Below are 19024 nucleotides of genomic sequence, written 5' to 3' on the forward strand. Positions count from 1 at the left end.
TAGATGTTTGAGACCACACCACCTGCACCACCAAAGCACCCATAATCCTCCACTGTGACACTGTAACAGAAAGTCTCTTTTTTCTGTCTTGCTTCACTTTGCACTTTTACAGGGCAGTGTGTGAACACCAGAGATATTATTTGCTTATAAGAGTGACCTGGATCCCACTGGAGGATGCTCTGCTTTCTGGTCAAGAGAAGCTCTGTTTGGCCACTCTCCTGTGCCTCCCCTAACACATTGTATTTAGTGGAAGATTGCAAAAGTCAGATATTCTAAAACAGAAGTACAATTAAGATACAGTCAAATAACAGACAATAAATGTGAAGTATGTAAAATGATTTCTTAAAATATTCACATTCTTGCTAGTGGAGAATACATCAAGTACAAGCACACATGAATATTCAGGTTTACAAATCAATAAAATTTAAAGTATGCTGGGTGAATTAAAGTCTGATAAGGACAATTTACTTTGGAAATCTTAATATAAGTATAATTCTACATTTTTTTGTATTTAATTCAGTTTTTCATAATAGATACTTAAAGTGAATTCATCTAATTGTCAAGGTCAAACTTATTCCTCATATGCTTAGCTATAATAGAAACAGTTTGAGAGCTGTAAAAATCAAGCTGAGGCAGATTCCATAAATGCCAATTTTAAATCAATTATAGGTATAAAGATTTTGAAAAATATTGAAAAAAACATTGCAGGAAGACTTATGTATGAAAGACTTTTATCTAATAAATTATGTTACATCCTCTAATTAGTACAAACAAATGATAAAAGAAGTGGTAAAACTGACATATTATTGAGAGCTTATAAAAGACAGATTGAACATTTGGTGTTTTGCAGGTACTATATCTACATATTTTTATTCCCATTATAGAACAGCAACTTAAATTGATGATAACTGAGTGACTTTTGAAAGATCATACTTTATAAACTTAAAAACCAGAATCAGTTCCAGATTCCACTAGATAGAAAGCATATTGACTAAATTATTAAATTATATTATGTGATTTGAGGAGACCTTCACTTACTGACAGTTATAGGATCTTTCTGGAAGGCTGAACCAATAGTGCTGTTGCATAAGTGATCCTCATCATTGTGTGCTTTTGTAACTTAGCTATTAAAACAATTGTCAGTTTAAATAACTGTTTAAAATAACTATTAAGACTTTTTGTGCCTTGGTCTCAAATTATTTACAATTTGAGTAAGGACAGTGTTTTATATAATATTTTCAACATACAAAATATTTCCTTAATTTTTTAATGATTTCTTAGAACTTCACAATAATTGCAGATAAAATATCATTTGCTAACACCTCATCTACTTCTAACAAATAATCTTAAGTCACTAAATAATGGTAATTTAGCACAGGAAAGTGCTATATATATACTAATTGCTATTCCTTGAATTTTGGAAATTCAATCTTTAGATATGAATTAATATAAAATTTGTCACAGAAATTAGTGTGTAATCTCCCCCCCCCCAATTCTGACATTTATATCTTAACACAGTTATCCTAAAGCTGTTGAAATAATTCTTGGGAAAATGTCTTTATGTTATTAAGGGTATTATTATTCATCAACTTATTTATTTGTAGACAAAAACTAGATTTTTGACTCATAATTCTCCAATCAAAAATATTATGTCAACCATAGAATATCGTCTTAAAAAACTACTTATTCTGTCACAAAACTCATGTTTAAAGCTGTGAGGAAATTAAAAACAGTCTCATAATGTTTGAATGCTATAGGAGTACTCAGCCCACACTCCACCCACATTGACTACACTAAGCATCTTCTCACCAAATACAATGTATTCTCTACTCAAGCTGCAAAGATGAATAACCAAGGTGTAATCTATGCAGAAGTGAAACGTGCAAAGAACTCAGTAAGACAGCAATTGACACCTTTGGGCACTGAAAGCTCCATTTCGGTAACCCAGCAAGAAATAACTTATGCAGAATTTGACTTTCAAAATGCTTCTCAGGATCTTCAGGGGAACAAGACATGCCACTGCAAAGGTAAACTGCTTAATAAACACAAAGTATAACTGCTCTGGGATGGAAAATGGGGAGCAGAGGTGTGGGTATGCATAGGGAACAAGCTCACCTATCTTGCATTTGTGAAGATCAGAATTTGAAGTTGGAATTCAAGATTCTCATGTGAAGTATAAAAACTAATTTTATCCAGGCATTGTTGTCATTGAGTAACTACTCATGGTCAATACATATACTGTAAATGCAACGGAAGATTACAATGGGAGGCACAGGTCTGGCATCCATGTTTATATATGCGATTCCTTCTGGATGTGTATTCTCTTGTCTGTAAACTGTCTGAGCAACTGTCTTCATCTTTCCTTTCTCAGTGTTTCCATTTCTGTCCTTGCAGGCTTACCATCACCATGGGAGAAGCTCATTGTTGGGATGCTGGGAATTATTTGCCTTGTCTTGATATTCAGTATTTTAGCAATGATCATTAGTAAAGCCTGTAAGTAAATTTTGGAAAGATTATAAGAAAACATTTCACTTAATGATCATCAGTCGTTCTACAGATTTCATGATAGTAAAGAACAGAACTCTCATTTTAATATGTTTATTTAAACCTAATGTAGAAAGTTTATTCAGAATTTGTCAATAGCATAAATAACAATGAGCATAGAGAACATTTTGCAGATATTGAAATTTTGTAATTCAAAACATGTTTCAGGATACTGAAATACCTTATAAATAAATACAAATTAATTCTGGGGCTTTGTTAAGCCAAGTACAAAAGAGATAATATAGTTTCACCTTGTTGGCTTCTGAAGTACCTTTTTCCAAATGTTCAATACCTTATTGCTTTCTTGGTGAAATCAATTTCACTGCAGCTAATTCTAATTTAAGTCAAATTTCAAACTAAAAAAAATTTAAAAACTATGATAATTTCCTTAGACAGCTTTAATATTTATAATGATTACTTTGTTAGTTTTTTGTCCAGCTACTGAACCACAAGAGCTGAACAATTCATCCTCAACAACAATGACCCCAAAAGGTATGCAGTGATTTTCAAAGTTCAGATATTAATACAGATTGTATTTTTGTCTCTACCGTAAATAAAGCATAAATGAAAAAAAAAAAAGAATTAAAATTTAGGTAATGAGTAATGATTATTAGAATGTTCACATGTTATGCAATAATAAAGAGTAATAGTCATTTAAAAATCACCTTACTCATTGTTGTCAATCAGTCCCAATGTCCTGTTGCTACAAGTGAGATAATTTTTTCTATCCCACAACAGTATTTTGTTCACTAGATATTCAAAATATGTAGAAAGTAGATAGTTTTGCTTATGTGTTTGCTTTGTGTAAGGCCATACCTTAGGAGAGAGGAGTTGACTTTTCTCTGAATCTGTGTGAGTGTGTCTTTTTCATATGTACCAGCGGTGAGGATGCATAACCATGTTATAATATACACATATGCCTACACCCATGCAAATTTTAAAATGATTTTTATTAAAAATTCAACTTGCGTTTTGATAATAATCCATAATCTTTCCACAGCACACCATTGTGGCGGTGCATGTCCAAAGCAGTGGTTAACAATTTCCAACAACTGCTATCACATCAGTAATGAAAAAAAAACCTGGAATGACAGCATAATGGCCTGTGCTTCCAACAACTCTCATCTGCTCTACACAGAAAATCAGGAAGAAATGGTAAGATTTTAAATGTTTCAAATATTTTATTAAATGATTATTTTTGTCAAGATTATACTTATTGATTGCATCCATACTTGTGTGGATATATGTAGTTTTATTTTAAATCCTGTTGATAATTCTGCTGATTTGACTTCATATGTTTTTTTTTCTATTTTATGCTGTGAATGCACATTTAATAATTTTCAATTCTAGTTTTTCATAGAAAACCAAGTTTCTATAGATGCTGTTTCAAATAAGCTTTGCTATTCAATTTTACCACACATCAAGGAAACTAAATATATGATAGTTTTGCAGATTTATTAAGTGAAATAAACCCAGGTAATGACAAATTAAATAGAAGTTCCCAACCCCAGCAGTCCCCTCTGAATGCACTGTATTCACTTCTCTCTGTTCACTAACCACTTTGCTATCTTATGAATTATCCTTGTTTAATTTTGAGCATTACATAAATGGAAAAATGAATTTTATGTGTTTCTTTTCATGTTCATTTGATATATGCAGTTCATCCATAATTTTGCATTTCTCTGTAACTTGCTATAATATACTAATATGACACTTTTGTTCCAACCTACTCAGTAATTTAATTTGTGGATATTATGAATAATTATGTTATGAAAATCTTCCTGTATGACCTTTTCCTACATATTATATTGCATTTGTAATAATGTGCCTATCATGTATAAATATGTAGTATATAATACATTATATTTTGACACTATGCTATAACTATTATACTACAATAATCTGTAAATATAATAATGTTATCATTGTATCTATATATGAATATTTTATGCTGCATCAAATACACCAAAAGATTTTGCTGGTTCATAAATATGTGTGTATGTTAATTTATTACATTAAATGATTTTGCTGGGTTGTAAATATGAGTGTTTGTTATTTATTAAATTATCCCAAGTTTTTAAAAAAATTTTTGTGAAAGTATATATTTTACTTAATGGTCCCTTGATCCACAACTTTGTACTTTCAGGAATTTTAATATCATCTCTGATGCTTATTTAACAGTATCATTATGACATTATTAGGCATTTTCCTCATTACTGTTAAACTAAACTCACCTTTCTGGTCTATTCAGTATTGAATTATTCTGTAAAGTGCTGTTCATATTTTTGCCCTCTGTCTTGCATAGAGTCTGTATTTTCCTGCCTAGAAGTTGTTGTTATAATATAAATATGTTCTCCTTTTATCTTGTGAGCAATAGGAGCATTTTTTTGACTGTGACAACATTTTTGCTTTAATATTGTAATTTTTAATGACAAGAATCTATTAATGCATTAATTTTGCATTTTGAGTTCTCTATATGTCCTGGAAGCAAGTTTTTTATTTTTTTAGATCTATCATTTGCAAATATTTTCTCCAACTCTTGTGATTTTTCTTTTCCTTTGAAAGAGCATAAATATATTATTTTGATTAACTACACACATCATCAAGGTGTTCTTTTACAGATCCTTTTTTTGGTGTTGTATCTAAAAAATCTCTATCTAAGCCAAGGGCGTGTCATTTTTTCATAATATATATTCTTGATGTTTACATTTTGCTGTACAGACTATTGAGCTTATTTTTACATGTAGCATGATGTATGGATAAAATTATCATCATTTATTTTTCATTTTTCCAACTGAAAGCCAGCTATTTCCACAGCATTGATTGGAAAGACTTTACTTTCTTCACTTAATGACTCTGCATCTTTGTTGAAATCTGCCTGTCTTATATGTGTGCATATACTTGCACACTTTCTGTTCTATTATCAGGTTACACTATTTTAAGCCAATCCCATACTTTAAACTCGGTCTGTTTTACAATTATTTTATTGCATTTTATATTAGTAACTTTTCAATGTTATCCTGTGTTTTCCAGATACTTGCATGTGTATTTTCTTTTTATCCTTATCTTTTAAATTTTTTTCTTGCTTTTACTTTTAAAAGCAAGAAACCATTTATTTTCTTCTTTTCTCCTCCTGACTTACTTTGCTTAGTATAATCCCCCCATTTATGTTGTGAATGGCAATAGTTTATCTTTTATTATAGCTTTTGGTTATTTTCTTAGAATTTTATATTAAGATATCATTTTTAGGACATTGTATATATATATATTTCACTTTCTACTCCACTCATCTGTTTTGGGGCAATTAGGTTGTTTTCAGAACTTGATTATTATAAACAGTGCTATGATGAACACAGGAATGAATTCATCCCTTCAAATTCATGTTTTGTATCCTTTGAGTACATATCTAGGAGTAGAATTGCTGCATCATGTGGTAAATTGATTCACTTTTGGTGTAAATATAGACTGGTCAAGTTCTATGGAAAACAGTATGGAAATTTCTCAAAAATTCAGATCACATGCTTTTAAAAAAATAAACGTTTTTACCATATATCAAGGATACTAAATATATCATGATTTTTAAGATTGAGTGAAAAGAAAGAACCAGGTCATTACAAATCAGTGATATGTGACAAGCTATGTCTTTTCTCTAAGCCCTGCTTTACTTCTAATAGAAATTGTTTTATATATTTTCAAATTATCATTCAGTATAAGGAATTTTCTAAGAAATTTTCTTTTATTTCACCATTGAACTCTGTTTTCTAGAAGTACAACATGATTGCTCAGAGATTCATATGTTCATATACCTAATTATGAAATTCTATATATGTTAGCTATGTCTAGTGGCTCATAGTGTCCTTACAGTCTTCTACAGTTTTATTGATTTTCTGACGAGTTGTTCTCACTTCTGTTTTCTCATAGAAGTTTTTGAGCTCTTTTCATGTTTTCTCATGGATTGACCTTGCCCAGAGCACCTATAATAATTCACAGGTGTGGCCAACAGGCTCAGCTTTCTCTTCCAAACTGTAAGTTTTTTTGAGAACTATTATATTGGATGCCTTAAAGGAAATGATCATAGGAGTAAAAAAAAATATGATAATGACTCTATAAACATAATTACTTAAATGGTTCCAATGAAAACTTGTATTGGAAATATTTAGATTTAGATATAATTAGTCCAAATACATTGCTTGTAGTCACCAAAATATTAACTAATAACTAATATTAATTAATATCACATGTATGGGTATTAATTTTATGTTATTCTCTACATTGCAGGATTTCACAATCTTCAGAGAAGGATAAAAATTGTCCATTTTTAAATTTTGAAATGAAAATTGTGTCTTTTGATTCCTGTTTAGAAAATAAACTTTATATTTGTAAGCATCAGGCACCTTGGCTTACCTAAATTTGCTAAAATGCCACTCATCATCTGCAGAGTCCACATTTGTAGCTTTTGGTTATTTTCTTAGAATTTGTATTAAGATATCATTTTTAGAACATTGTTGGTTCACAATAAAATGGTGCAGATATTTCCCACATCCCCTTGTTCCCACACAGGCACAGCTTCCCCCATTAACAACATCAGTAACCAAAATGGTGCATCTGTTATGGAGGGTGAATCCACACTGAAAAATAATAACCTCTTAAACTTCATAGTTTACTGAGGCTTTGCCAGTGGTGTTATAGACTTTTTCTAAATTTTCGTATTAATTATGAATATACATGCCCAGGTACATATTATACCTCTTTCTGTTGTTTCTTAAAATAAACCATGTATAAATTATAAATCCTTATGTCAAGAAGTTTATTCCAAGTGCTCAATGGTGAATAATTTCACACTCCCATTTTCTCATTACTTGATTTGTTCTAGCCCTTGACATTGTTGATGATGAAGATTCGACAACCTACGGTAGCAAAATGTTTAAGTCATAAACAAGTCAGAAGACACGAATCAGGGAAAGTTTGATGTAAAGAATGATTAACTATTTGGTGAGGACAGATCTCAGGCTGGTCTGTGGAACAGGAACACTCCTTGCCACAGTATCCAGAGGCAGAGGCTGGAGGGCAACAAACTGTGACAGACTGACCACGAAAGCTGGCAGGAGGTGAGCACCACAGCATGGCCCCTGACAGCTGCATCTCAGTCAGTGAAGCAAACCTCATGAAGCCAGGAAGAAGAGCCCCTGCTCTGCAATGTTTCCCCAGTGTCTGTTCCAGCAAAACTTAACATCATGTGTGCAACAAGGGAGAAAAGTTTACAGGATCTAGCTCCATTATCTCAGAGCCGGACAATGAAGTACAGATTTGGAGCTGAGAGTAATAATTTATTCATTGGTACTCAGGTCACCATGACACAAGCACAAAGTGTCTCTGTAAGAAACCTCTGGGTCTGCTCCCTCCCTTGGAGAATGTGTAACAGGGTAATACCCAAGGAAAGGGGAGGTTCCGGGTTCCTTGCCCCACCCTAAGAAGGGAAGAGCTGGGCAGGGAGGAGAAGCCGAACAGAAGACTGGGAGAATGGGGGGAGAGAGCATGAAGTTTGAGGAGGCACATAGAGCAGAGAGACATGTGAAAAAAGCATGGCCTTGGACTTGTAGCAGGGACTTGGGCGGGTAGAAAGATGTGTATACTTGTACAGATGTGGGTGAGAGACCATGGGGAGTTAACAATGGCAGCCTTTATTTTGATTTTGGCTTTGTTCTTTTCTTTAAAAAAATATTTATTTATTTATGCATACAAGAACTGGTGTGTAAGCCAGAGGTTTGGAGGATGAGAGGATTCACCAGAGAGAGTTGGGGCCAGAACAGGCAGATTGACCAAAGTACACTGCTGAGAGGAGCAGCAGGTGAGACAGGAGAGGTCTGTTGTACCATGTGGGTGGTTCCCTGGCTGGCCAGAGATCTTACTTGTGCTGCACTGACTGGCAATACCACTGTCTTTAACCCCTGCATCACCAGGGAGTGCCTAGACTTTGTTCTATTCCCTCCAGACTTGTACGGCCCTTTCTACCCCTTTCCTATGGGTCCCCGCCAGATGGTTTCTTAGAATTGTGGCAGGCTTTTGGGTCTCAGCAGCCCTACTTTGTGCCAACCCTGTTTGGCTGGGCATTTATCCATGAGGGGATGGGTAACTTTGGGTGCCTGATTTGAAAACTGTATTATTTATTGCATACTAATTGTATTAAAGTTCTTTTGTATTGAATGTCTTATGCTGTAGAGTATATTATTATCTTTATTCAGTGGATGGCAGAACCTATTTAAAGCAGGCAGGTTTGGGGGTTCCCAGGTTACCCCTCACCCTGTCCTGTAACAAATGGAATCAAAATATATCTTCTGAATCTGACCTTGTGAAACATTATCTTTATTAGATTCATATTAGGTTGTAATAGACAATTTCATGGGTAATAATCACATCATTTAAAGAGTTGAATTATTTTGAATAGGTGTTGAGTAGGCCAAGGTGCCAAATCTACCATGCTGGTAAAGGCTGAGAGTAGATGTCCATAAAGAAAAAGATGTAGAGAGGGAGAAAGAAAATTTGGGGTGCAATAAGCAGACAAAATTCATGAAAGAAATATGTGAAACCACCTGTCAGTATTTTGAAAAATTATCAGGAGAGAATCTATCAATATGAATCAAATGGGACTATCCTGAAGAGAATTTAGAACAACTGTAAAAACAGTCTTCAATGACACTGAATAATCAGTATCTTCTAGATTTTTTACTTGTCTTTATGTTCCTCTGTTGGAATTTTTAAAGCTACTTTGTTTTATTAAGTTCTCTCTCACCCCTGTCTATCACTTTTCATTACCATGCTTAGAAAAACACTTGTGGGAATCATAAAATATTAAATAACAAAAATAGAATTAAAAATCTAAGGACTTTATATGGCCATACAGCTGTTTATTGAGAAAATTCAGGAGAAATTTAATAATTTGACAATGATTCAGAAATATTTATGCCATAATTCTTTTACAAACAGAAGAGATGACCGAGCTGATTACTATTTGCAAAATATATATTTTATATACATTTATTTCTTTGAATATAAGCATATTCTGTACATTCTCTATATTTACATTCCCTTTAAAAGTATATAGGCAATATAAGATTAATCATGATTAACATTATATAATTTATAAATTATGGTTATAGCTAATTGCTAAACTTGTATAGTAAACAGTCCAAGATGTCACTGACATTTAAAAATAAGTGTTTACGTCTCATTCACCCATTTGTAGTTTGACTGTTTCAGTTGATACAAGCTGGCAGGTATGGGCTTGATTTCAGACCACAGTCAGCCCAGATTTTGTTTGTTGAAATGTATTTTGCTCTCTGACCACTGAGCTACCAAATACATGATCTTCTCACAGCAGAGAGTAGCAGCTGTCTGAAGGACAAGCAAAAATGTGCTACGCCTGTCTGGGCTCAGGACTCAGGCTGTCACTTTCCCACTCACATGATACTGACAAGATAAATCACATAAGGCCTCCCTGGTGGTGCTAGTGGTTAAGCACAGCACTATGACGCTAACCACAGCCTCTGCAGCAACAGTTCGATCCCCTGGCGGCCACATGGTGCAGCAGACCTCTCCTGACTTGCCCGCTGCTCCCCTCAACAGTATATTTTAGTCAATATGCCCGTTCTGTTCCCCACTGTGTCTCCTCTCATCCCTCTACATGTCTGGTCTGTTCCCCAGTTCTTGTATGCATAAATAAAATCTTTAAAAAAAAAAGATGAATCATACAATCAAATATTCATTTATTATCTACCACCAAGCTCTTCTCATGGTGTTCAGAGGGGAGGATGTAGACTCACTGAAAAAGAAGAAATGATTTTGTCGAAATATTTTGTGAGAAAAATGCATTTGTAAAAGAAAAAAACTGGAAGATGAGAAAAAAAAATAGCAGTTTCTTCATTTCCCATCATTTCCCTCTGCACTAAAAATACTTATGAAGTTGCCTTGTGTGCTGGTACAGTCATACAGGTGCTCTCACCAGGGACCTGGATCACCACACGAATAGGGAGTAATCAATGTGGTATGAATTCTGGACATAGACCAGAGGAACACAGTGGGGGAGAGACAGAAGGGTCACAGCTGGGGGGGAGGGAAGAGCATAGAGACCATAGTGATGGCCCACAGGTGCTATGGTGGTGGGAGATCTGTGGGAACTGTACCTGAAGGGAGAAATGAAATACTGTCCAAAAATGAATGATATAAGAAAATAAATTTAAAAAATAATTTTAAAAAATTTAGGACATAAACAATGAAACCAGATCATCTGAATGTAACTCTAACTGCTCCCTATTAACCCATGACTTTTCTGGCTCACATTCCTTTCTTATAAAATATGAGGAAAATGGTATCTTATAAATATAATTTACAGAGTTATCTGAAAATTGGTTGAAAAACACTTGAAGAGCATCAGGGTATAATTTAGTAAAGTTAAAAACTGCACCCACACCCTTGGCCCAGCAGGCAGGTAGAGAGACTTGAACAGCTAAGGGAATGGATAAGCCTGCCTAGGGGACAAGACCATAAAACCAACAACCATGACCAGAAAAACCAGCCCACCTCCAGGAACACAGAAAGCAGACACCAGGACATGTTTCTGTGACCAAGTCCAGTGCAGGACACCAGGCATCTCAGCAGATAACTGGTGCAAACTGGCGCCCCAAGTTACAAGGCCTACAAAAACCTTTTCTCTTCTCCACTCTGTCTCTAGTGAATTCTTTCACAACCCGGCAACTTAGGCCTCACCCTGATTTTCTCCCCAACAAAAAAGTAAGAAAAGCATTTCTGGCCACATAAGCATGCACTAAATCACATTTATTTTTCCTGAAAACCTATGCTTCTGTTCTATCACCTGTCACATGACTATAACTGTGGTCTCCTCATAATTCTGCTCTGAGGAGTACATATTAGAGTGACTAAAGATCCTTAAAACAAAGCCTAACCCCATTAAGTTCTTGCTATATGTGATTTATTCATTGTTTTCCTACATGTCCAAAAATGTCTGAGTTCTAGGAGGACTTAAACTCTAAATACAATTTTATTGAGACAAGCCGCCCCCTCCCCTTTAGGTTAGTTACATGACAATAATTTATTCCCTTGGTATTCAGCATTACTCTGGCACACATTCACCACCAAGGTTTTGTGTTACCAGGTTGTTTTGTTCCCACACCTGTTTCTCCTTTAAACTTCCTTGCTGATACAAGGAAGGACATCACGTCTAAACAAGGGCTAGTCTTCCAGCCCATGTGGGCTTGTCTTCCAGTCATGACCTTGAGAATTTCCTTGCTTCAGCACTCTATGCCTTAGGGATCTCCAACACATTAGTTTTAGTCAGGCATCAAAAAAAAGTCTGGGGCCTCCCTGGTGGCTCAGATGGTTGAGCGCAGCACCGTGAAGCTGTCCACAGCCTCTGCAGTGCCGGTTCAATCCCCGCCGGCCTCGGAGCAGCTCACATGGCGAGCAGACCTCTCCTGTCTTGCCCGCTGCTCCCCTCAGCAGTGTATTTCAGTCAGTCTGCCTGTTCTGTTCCTGGCTCTGTCTCTGGTGAATCCTCTCACCCTCCTCGCATCTTGCCTGTACCCCAGTTCTTGTATAAAAAAAAAAAACTCCGAAGTAACCAATTCAAACACATACATAAAAAATACTTGTTTTTTAAGGAAGGATTTTCACAAATTCCACACATGTCATATCTGGACAATAAATGAGAATAATTCCTTGTGTGTCATGCATTCCATTATGAAAATCAAGTTGCAATTATTGTTCTTTTTGTTACTGCTAAAGAATCCCAATTTTATCCTCCAATTTTGTGTTATTTTGGAGATAGATATATATATATAGGCTATGTGTTTGTTATTGAAGACATTTTTAAGGAAATAATCAATTGTTGGTAATATAGCTTTTAATGTTTCCTAGATTTAGGAACCAAAGGAAAGAGTTACAGGGGTGTTAGAGGGAGAGGAGATTGGAAAGCCATTTCTTTCCAAAAAGGGGGTGTCTCAGTGACACATATGCATCTCACCATTAAGAAGGGAGAGAAGCAATAGATTTTCCCTGACACATTCTAATGCAGAAAACTAAATTTTCAAGCCTCCGTGGTGGTGCAGGGGTTAAGTCTCAGCAATATCAAGCTATCATCAGCCACTGCTGCATGAGTTTGATCTCTGACTAGGGAGCTAAACCACATGGTGCAGCAGATATCTCCTGTCTCCCATTCAATTGTGTGTCTTTTTTTTTTTAAGATTTGTTTTATTCATTTATGCATACAAGACCTGGGGTACAGCCTAGGTGCAGGAGGTGAGAGGATTCACCAGAGACAGAGTGGGAAGCAGAACAGGTAGACTGACTGAAATACACTGCTGAGAGGAGCAGCGGAGACACAAGAGGTCTGCTACGCTATGTGGGTTGTTCCCTGGCCAGCACAGATCGAACTCATGCTGCAGTGTCTGCGGACAGCCTCATAGCGCTGTGCTAAACCCAGTGTACCACGAGGGAGGCTCCTATTTTTTTTTTTAAGAACTCTAAATATTCTCCCATCTATTTCATTTATTATGTATATATATTTTAAAAAATCCACATTTTTACATCTATTCAAAATAAGTGGTGTGAATTGACAGTGAGCTTAAAACATAGACTTGCCCTATAAACTTGATGTAAATATAAAAATGATACTTGGTGTGTATGCTAGATAAGGGTGGATTTAAATTAGAAGTCAGGATAGAAAGATCAAAAAGTAGTTTTTGTGTCTAAATTTCAGAGACTGTTTTTCAGGTGTGGAACATAACACAATTTGTTATTCTGCACTTGAGAATTAAACACTACTGAGTTCAGTACTAATTTCAGGGAAAGGTGGGGACTTTCTAAAATTTATTACATGTTGAAGCAGAGCAGAATGTGTGTTCTTCATAGACAAAAGAAAATTTCAAGAGGGAAGTGCTGGAGACCAGCTCCAGCTAGAAGTCGTGTCAGGGATCTCAGAGAGGAGAGGACAGCATTGGTGAAAGTTTTCTCTCAAAGGGCTGAGGGAAGTGGAGCGAGGTAAGAGTGAAGAAGACACAGACACCTTATTTCGTGCAAGTATCTCCTGTTGAGGGTCTCAGTGGGTCTTTATTTATACCTTAAGGCAAGCGGTGGGATTACACCAGTGTAAGCATTGAAGCAGAGCAAAGATAATCATATTTTCTCATGATTATGCAAAGACTCCCTTGGCCTTACACCTGGAGGCCATTTCTTTGGTAACCTAAGAACAATTAGTTTCCTAGGTACAGCTCATTTACTAGCATGATCAATCATACAAGACAGCACAACATTTGGCAACAATTAAACTTTCTCAATTACAAAGTGGGTATAAGATTCCTAGTCTATATTCAATTACTAAAATCAATCTATCTCCTAGCACTCAATTAACTTGGTTAATATATTAATTACTTCAAAGTGGTCTAAAACAACTCATCAAATCTATGTAAGTTCTACTGAAGTCTAACTCTTAACTAGAAATTCCTAACCTCCACACAGCCTGCAAACTATTGACCTCTTGCATACACTAGGAAATGTATTGTTGCAGCAAACAGGTACCCCCCCCCCCAGGTTAGGCTATGGTTTCCAAGCACAGCTGGTTCAGGGCAGCTTGTTCTCCATAGTTCTCAGGGCCAAAACATTTCTTTCCTAACTATACCTTAAACAATTTTTACTTTTTTTGTGATAGTGCATGCGTAAGAACAATAAGCCAATTGTCACTTGGGTCCGAATTAGGTTTTCACATGCCAATTTATAACTTACTTCAGCATTAACCAAGAACAAAGAGGAGAGCATCAGCAGGCGTTGCCATGGAGACTCCCTAGTTCAGATCGTCTTTGGGAAGTGCAAGAACTCCCTTCTGGGTAGTACAACTTTCCCTCTTCAGGGGAGCACAGGAACTCCCTTCTTCTCAGGAGTCTCCCCCAATGGGAGGTGCAGCCTGCCGCAGGGAAGGACTGATTTGGTATTTAATATTATGTTCAAATTTACTAATATGGAAACTTGCTTCTTGGTAATTATTTAGGGTAAAGTTGCAGATAGGACATTAGCATTTAAAACTGTTGTCTGCCCTGCATTTTTTGAGGTTCTTGTCTTAATGACAATCATTGTTGTCTTTTGGTTTCTCCAAAGATAGACTGTAAACCTCCCCAGAGGTTCTGATTTGAAAAAGGACCATAAACTAATGGGAGCCGCGCTACTCATGTCGTCTGACAAAAGTCCGGGCATGGGGTAGATTTCTGAAAAATCCGGAATCTTGTTAGCTGACTCCAAGATTCTCCTCATTTGTTTATGGCTAGTTTCTACCATTGCTAAAAATATGCATTTAAAAGTAAAACTGCAAATACTGATCAATTACTCAATAACCAATTTGATGGCAAATGGCACTGCATAATACAATTATTACATTTTTTATAAAATTAGTCTTTCTCTGCCAAAAGGCAGTCAACATTTGGCCTTACATTAACAAGTGAAAAAACTTCTGGGAACAAAAGGCTGTAAACATCCCTTGGCCAAGTCTTTAATATGGAGATGTGGTCCTTTGAGGCAAGAGCCAATTGGAGAAGGAAATTCCATTACTTTAAAGATAGCAGTTGGGTGGCAGACGTGATCCATGCTCCAAGTGTAAGAAAATTCCTGATGAGCCAGGAGGCACCATAGCTAACTCCTGCTAAATTCTTCCTGTTTGTTTAGGGCTGATTCCCCTGGAGGTGACAATTGGTATGGTAGCTGTTAGAGTATGCATTCAAGAATAAGTCAACAGCAATTTTATGACTGGTAGAGCTAAAACAATATAGATAATAATTTCTAAATAAAAGCCTTCTGTTTTTTACTTTAATCAATTAGTTATATGTTGGTCTAAACTTTGTAGGTTAGTTAGAAAAAATTCCTTTGTCTCCCTTCCCCCAGGTAACTTCCTGCCCTTTGTTTCCCTCAGCCCATAGTTAATCTTTCACCATGGCAAACTTAGAAATGTTAATTGCAGACACATACGCTTTTTGCTAGTAATAAAATAACTGTTAGATTGTTTAAAGTAAATAACTATTTTGAAAACATTTGTTTAGCAACTGTGCCTTCTTTAAGACAAAGAATAATAAATGTTACACCTCTGCCGAAGGCAAACAGACCCTTGGCAGCTCCTGAAAAAGGACATGTGATAATTGTTATCTTCCTACCTTATGCTTGTGTACTCACGATTTGCTCAGTATAAATAAAGGGCTGCTGAGACCCTCAGCAGGATGATGTCAGCACCCTGATCAAGTGTCTGCGTCTCCTCATTCCCTCTCCCCCTTCCCTTACTATTTTTCTCTACAATTGCGCTGATGCCTTCCCATCCTTCAGGAACCCCTGACACCCAGACTGCTGCGGCTGGCTCGCAACAATAAACTAATTAAATGAACGCAATGTCATTCTGAATATGATATTTATATTTGTGTTTCCTATTTCACTTTCTGTTTTAAATTATATATGTCAGTATTAGCCAAATTCTATCAGAATTTCTGGAATAAAATTCAACAACTACAACAACAAAATGAAAAAAATACATATAAACAATAAAATAAGAGCAACAGAGAGGCACCTTAAAGTAAGTACATTGAGATCGTGAGGTTCCCAGAGGTAAAACAATTAAATATCTCTCTCAAATTCTATAAAAAGACACTTATATCCAAGGAATATGGGCTTCTGCTTATGGTATAATTAAGTGCTTGATGGATTCTACCACTGGTATCAACAATAAATTCCAGACAAAGCACCCGCGCACACACATACACAAAGACCCTCGGAGACTGTGGTGTGGGGTGGGTGGAAGTCAGAATTTCAAAAATATGCAAAGTGAAGTGAGAAGAAGGAAATGGAACCAAGAATTAAAAAAAGAAAAGAAATACGACCACCCTGTTGGCGCAAGGGGTTAAGCACCGCACTGTGAGGCAATCCACAGCCTCTGCAGCACCAGTTCGATCCCAGGCTGACCAGGGAGAAACCCACATGGTGCAGCACACCCCTCCTGCCCCCCCACCCCTGCTCCTGCCCTCAGCAGTGGGTGTATTTCAGTCAGTCTGCCTGCTCTGTTCCCCACTCTGTCTCTGGTGACCCCGCATGTCTGACCTGTACCCCAGCTCTTCTATGCATAAATAAATAAATCTTTAAAAATAAATAAATAAACTAAAATTATAATGATATTTAGGTCAATATTATTTCTTTAAGGTATCCTTTAAGTTTTTTAATTACCTTAATACTGGCAAAGAACAATACATCTCTAATATTAAAGTTTCCCAAATGAACTTACATGATATTCCAAATTCTGATTTTAGTGCAGTTCATAATTGTCTATATCTTAGGCTACTCAAAAATGGTAATGTTAGGGGGAAAAGGATGTCCCAAAGCAAATTCCATACAGGCTTTGTGGACTCCATCCCCACCCCAGGTCAAAGCCAAAGACACTGGGAACTCCAAATCCCATCACCACCAAAGGGAAGGTTGCTGGGACCTGAGGGTGGGGTTAAGCAGCCAGGTGGATACAAAAGGCAGACATGTGGGCTTTGGGGGCTCTCCATTTTTGGGCTCTCGGCCAGCTCGCAGCGTCCAGCCAGCTCTGAGAGTGACTTTGGGTTTCCAGGTCGTTGGATCAGGTAGGACGCATTAAAGACTTTATTTCCCTATTTTCTCCCTGAGTTGTACATTTTCCTTATTTCTTTTTCTCTTGTAAATAAACCTTTTATTAACCCTTTTGTGTGTGTCTGTAGTAGAGTATTCATAAGTCCCTTTAAAGCGCGCGGGTGAGGACCCACAGCCAGGAACCCGTTTAATATCGGGGTGGCTCTATAACAGTAATAGATTTTTTTTTAAAGATTTATTTATTTATGCATACAAGAGCTGGGATACAGGCCACAGATGTGTAGGACTGGGGGTGGGGTGAGAGGATTTACCAGAGACAGAGTGGGGAACAGAACAGGCAGATCTACTGAAATACACTGCTGAGGGGAGCTGTGGGTGAGACAGGAGAGGTCTGCTACAGAGGCAGCAGATTGCTTCATAGTGCGGTGCTTAACCCCTTGCACCACCAGGGAGGCCCCTGGTAATAGATATTTTGAAGAGAACATAAATGATGAAATCAGGCATTACATGTTCATAAATAAAAATTATAGGAGATGTGACTTTTTACACTACAATGTGAAAAAATAATCAGTTTGAATACCATTCTTGTTTTAATTGACTTAGATTTCCTATAGCTATAACATGATGTAGTCACTCATCATATTATCATATTATCATTCTATCATAATATATATGATAGAAATGGCATTACCACTTGATGAAAAGGGTTCCATTATTTGATTTTGAAATATTTTGTTTGTGTTTGTTGTATATAAGGACATAAATTAGGGGATGAGGGGTTGACTCTCCTCTCTGTGTGTGGATAAGTACCAGCCTACAAGTATAGAACTATGATATATAATTAAAAAATAAGTTTATAACTATGTATATAAGTAAATTAATTTTTTTTTATTTTTGAAAATTTTAATTGTTCTTGAGTAATAATTGAGAAGCTTTTTTCAGTATATTCTTGTGACCCCTTGCCATAAAGGCCAACAGTTGTTATTACATCAGTAATAACTAAAAAACCTTGTATGAGATTTTGATGACCTGTGCTTCGAAAAGCTCAAACCTGCTTGACATAGATCATGAAGATGAAATGGTGAGTTTCCAAATGTTTCAAACATTTAGTTGAATGTTTTTTCAGTCCATGTTAATATTTATATAATTCATTCATCCTTTGTACATATTTGTAGTTTATTTTAAAGTCTTTTAATATTCATTGCTTGACTTTTAGTATTTATATTTTCTACTACCAGTGCACATAATCCATTTCTTGCATTTCATATAAAATAATGTTTCAATAAAGACTATTTTCATTTATTTTTCTTTTTGATTTTACCATGCATTAAAGAAATTGAACATATCATGTTTGTACAGGTTGTTCACAAAATGAATAGAATCACACAATTACAAATTAGATCATGAGACTCCAATGTCTGAAGTACAAATGAGATCATGTATTTTCTCATCACTTCTCTTCAATCCTTATTAACTAATTATATGTCTTGACTTTTAATATTATAGATCTTTTTGTTTTTCAGCTTTCTATACATGGCATCATATAATATGCATGTTTGTCCTCATTTATTTTCATTGCCATATATTTTTGTAATCCATCCAACTGTTGCACTAATCTGTAGCTAATTTTCACTGCTAAATTATGTGAAATTACATTTCAAAATCTATTTCATCTATCTCTTATTGAGGCCATGAGTCTCATGCTTTGGGAAATAAAGATTCCTGCTGGGTTGAGTACTTATGGTGACAAGGTCCTCTTTGTTGGTCCCACATTCACCATTCACACCCCTAAAATGGAGGGTGTCAGTTGAATAAGGTGACCCACTTCCTCTGG

The 19024-nt window shown here is 35.9% G+C and overlaps 1 protein-coding gene across 1 annotated transcript; it reads left to right on the top strand.

Moving 5' to 3' along the window:
* Positions 1–1843: 1843 nt before the first annotated feature.
* LOC119247006 (NKG2-A/NKG2-B type II integral membrane protein-like) lies at positions 1844–7513 on the top strand. Its single transcript, XM_037513232.1, has 5 exons — positions 1844–2027; positions 2395–2493; positions 2971–3036; positions 3545–3699; positions 7418–7513. The coding sequence occupies exons 1-5, from the start codon at positions 1844–1846 to the stop codon at positions 7511–7513; spliced, it is 600 nt and encodes a 199-aa protein (XP_037369129.1).
* The last annotated feature ends 11511 nt before the right edge of the window (positions 7514–19024 follow it).

This window comes from Talpa occidentalis, unplaced genomic scaffold (assembly GCF_014898055.3).
Source record: "Talpa occidentalis isolate TD23 unplaced genomic scaffold, MPIMG_talOcc4v2.1 talOcc4.16, whole genome shotgun sequence".
NCBI lineage: Eukaryota > Metazoa > Chordata > Mammalia > Eulipotyphla > Talpidae > Talpa > Talpa occidentalis.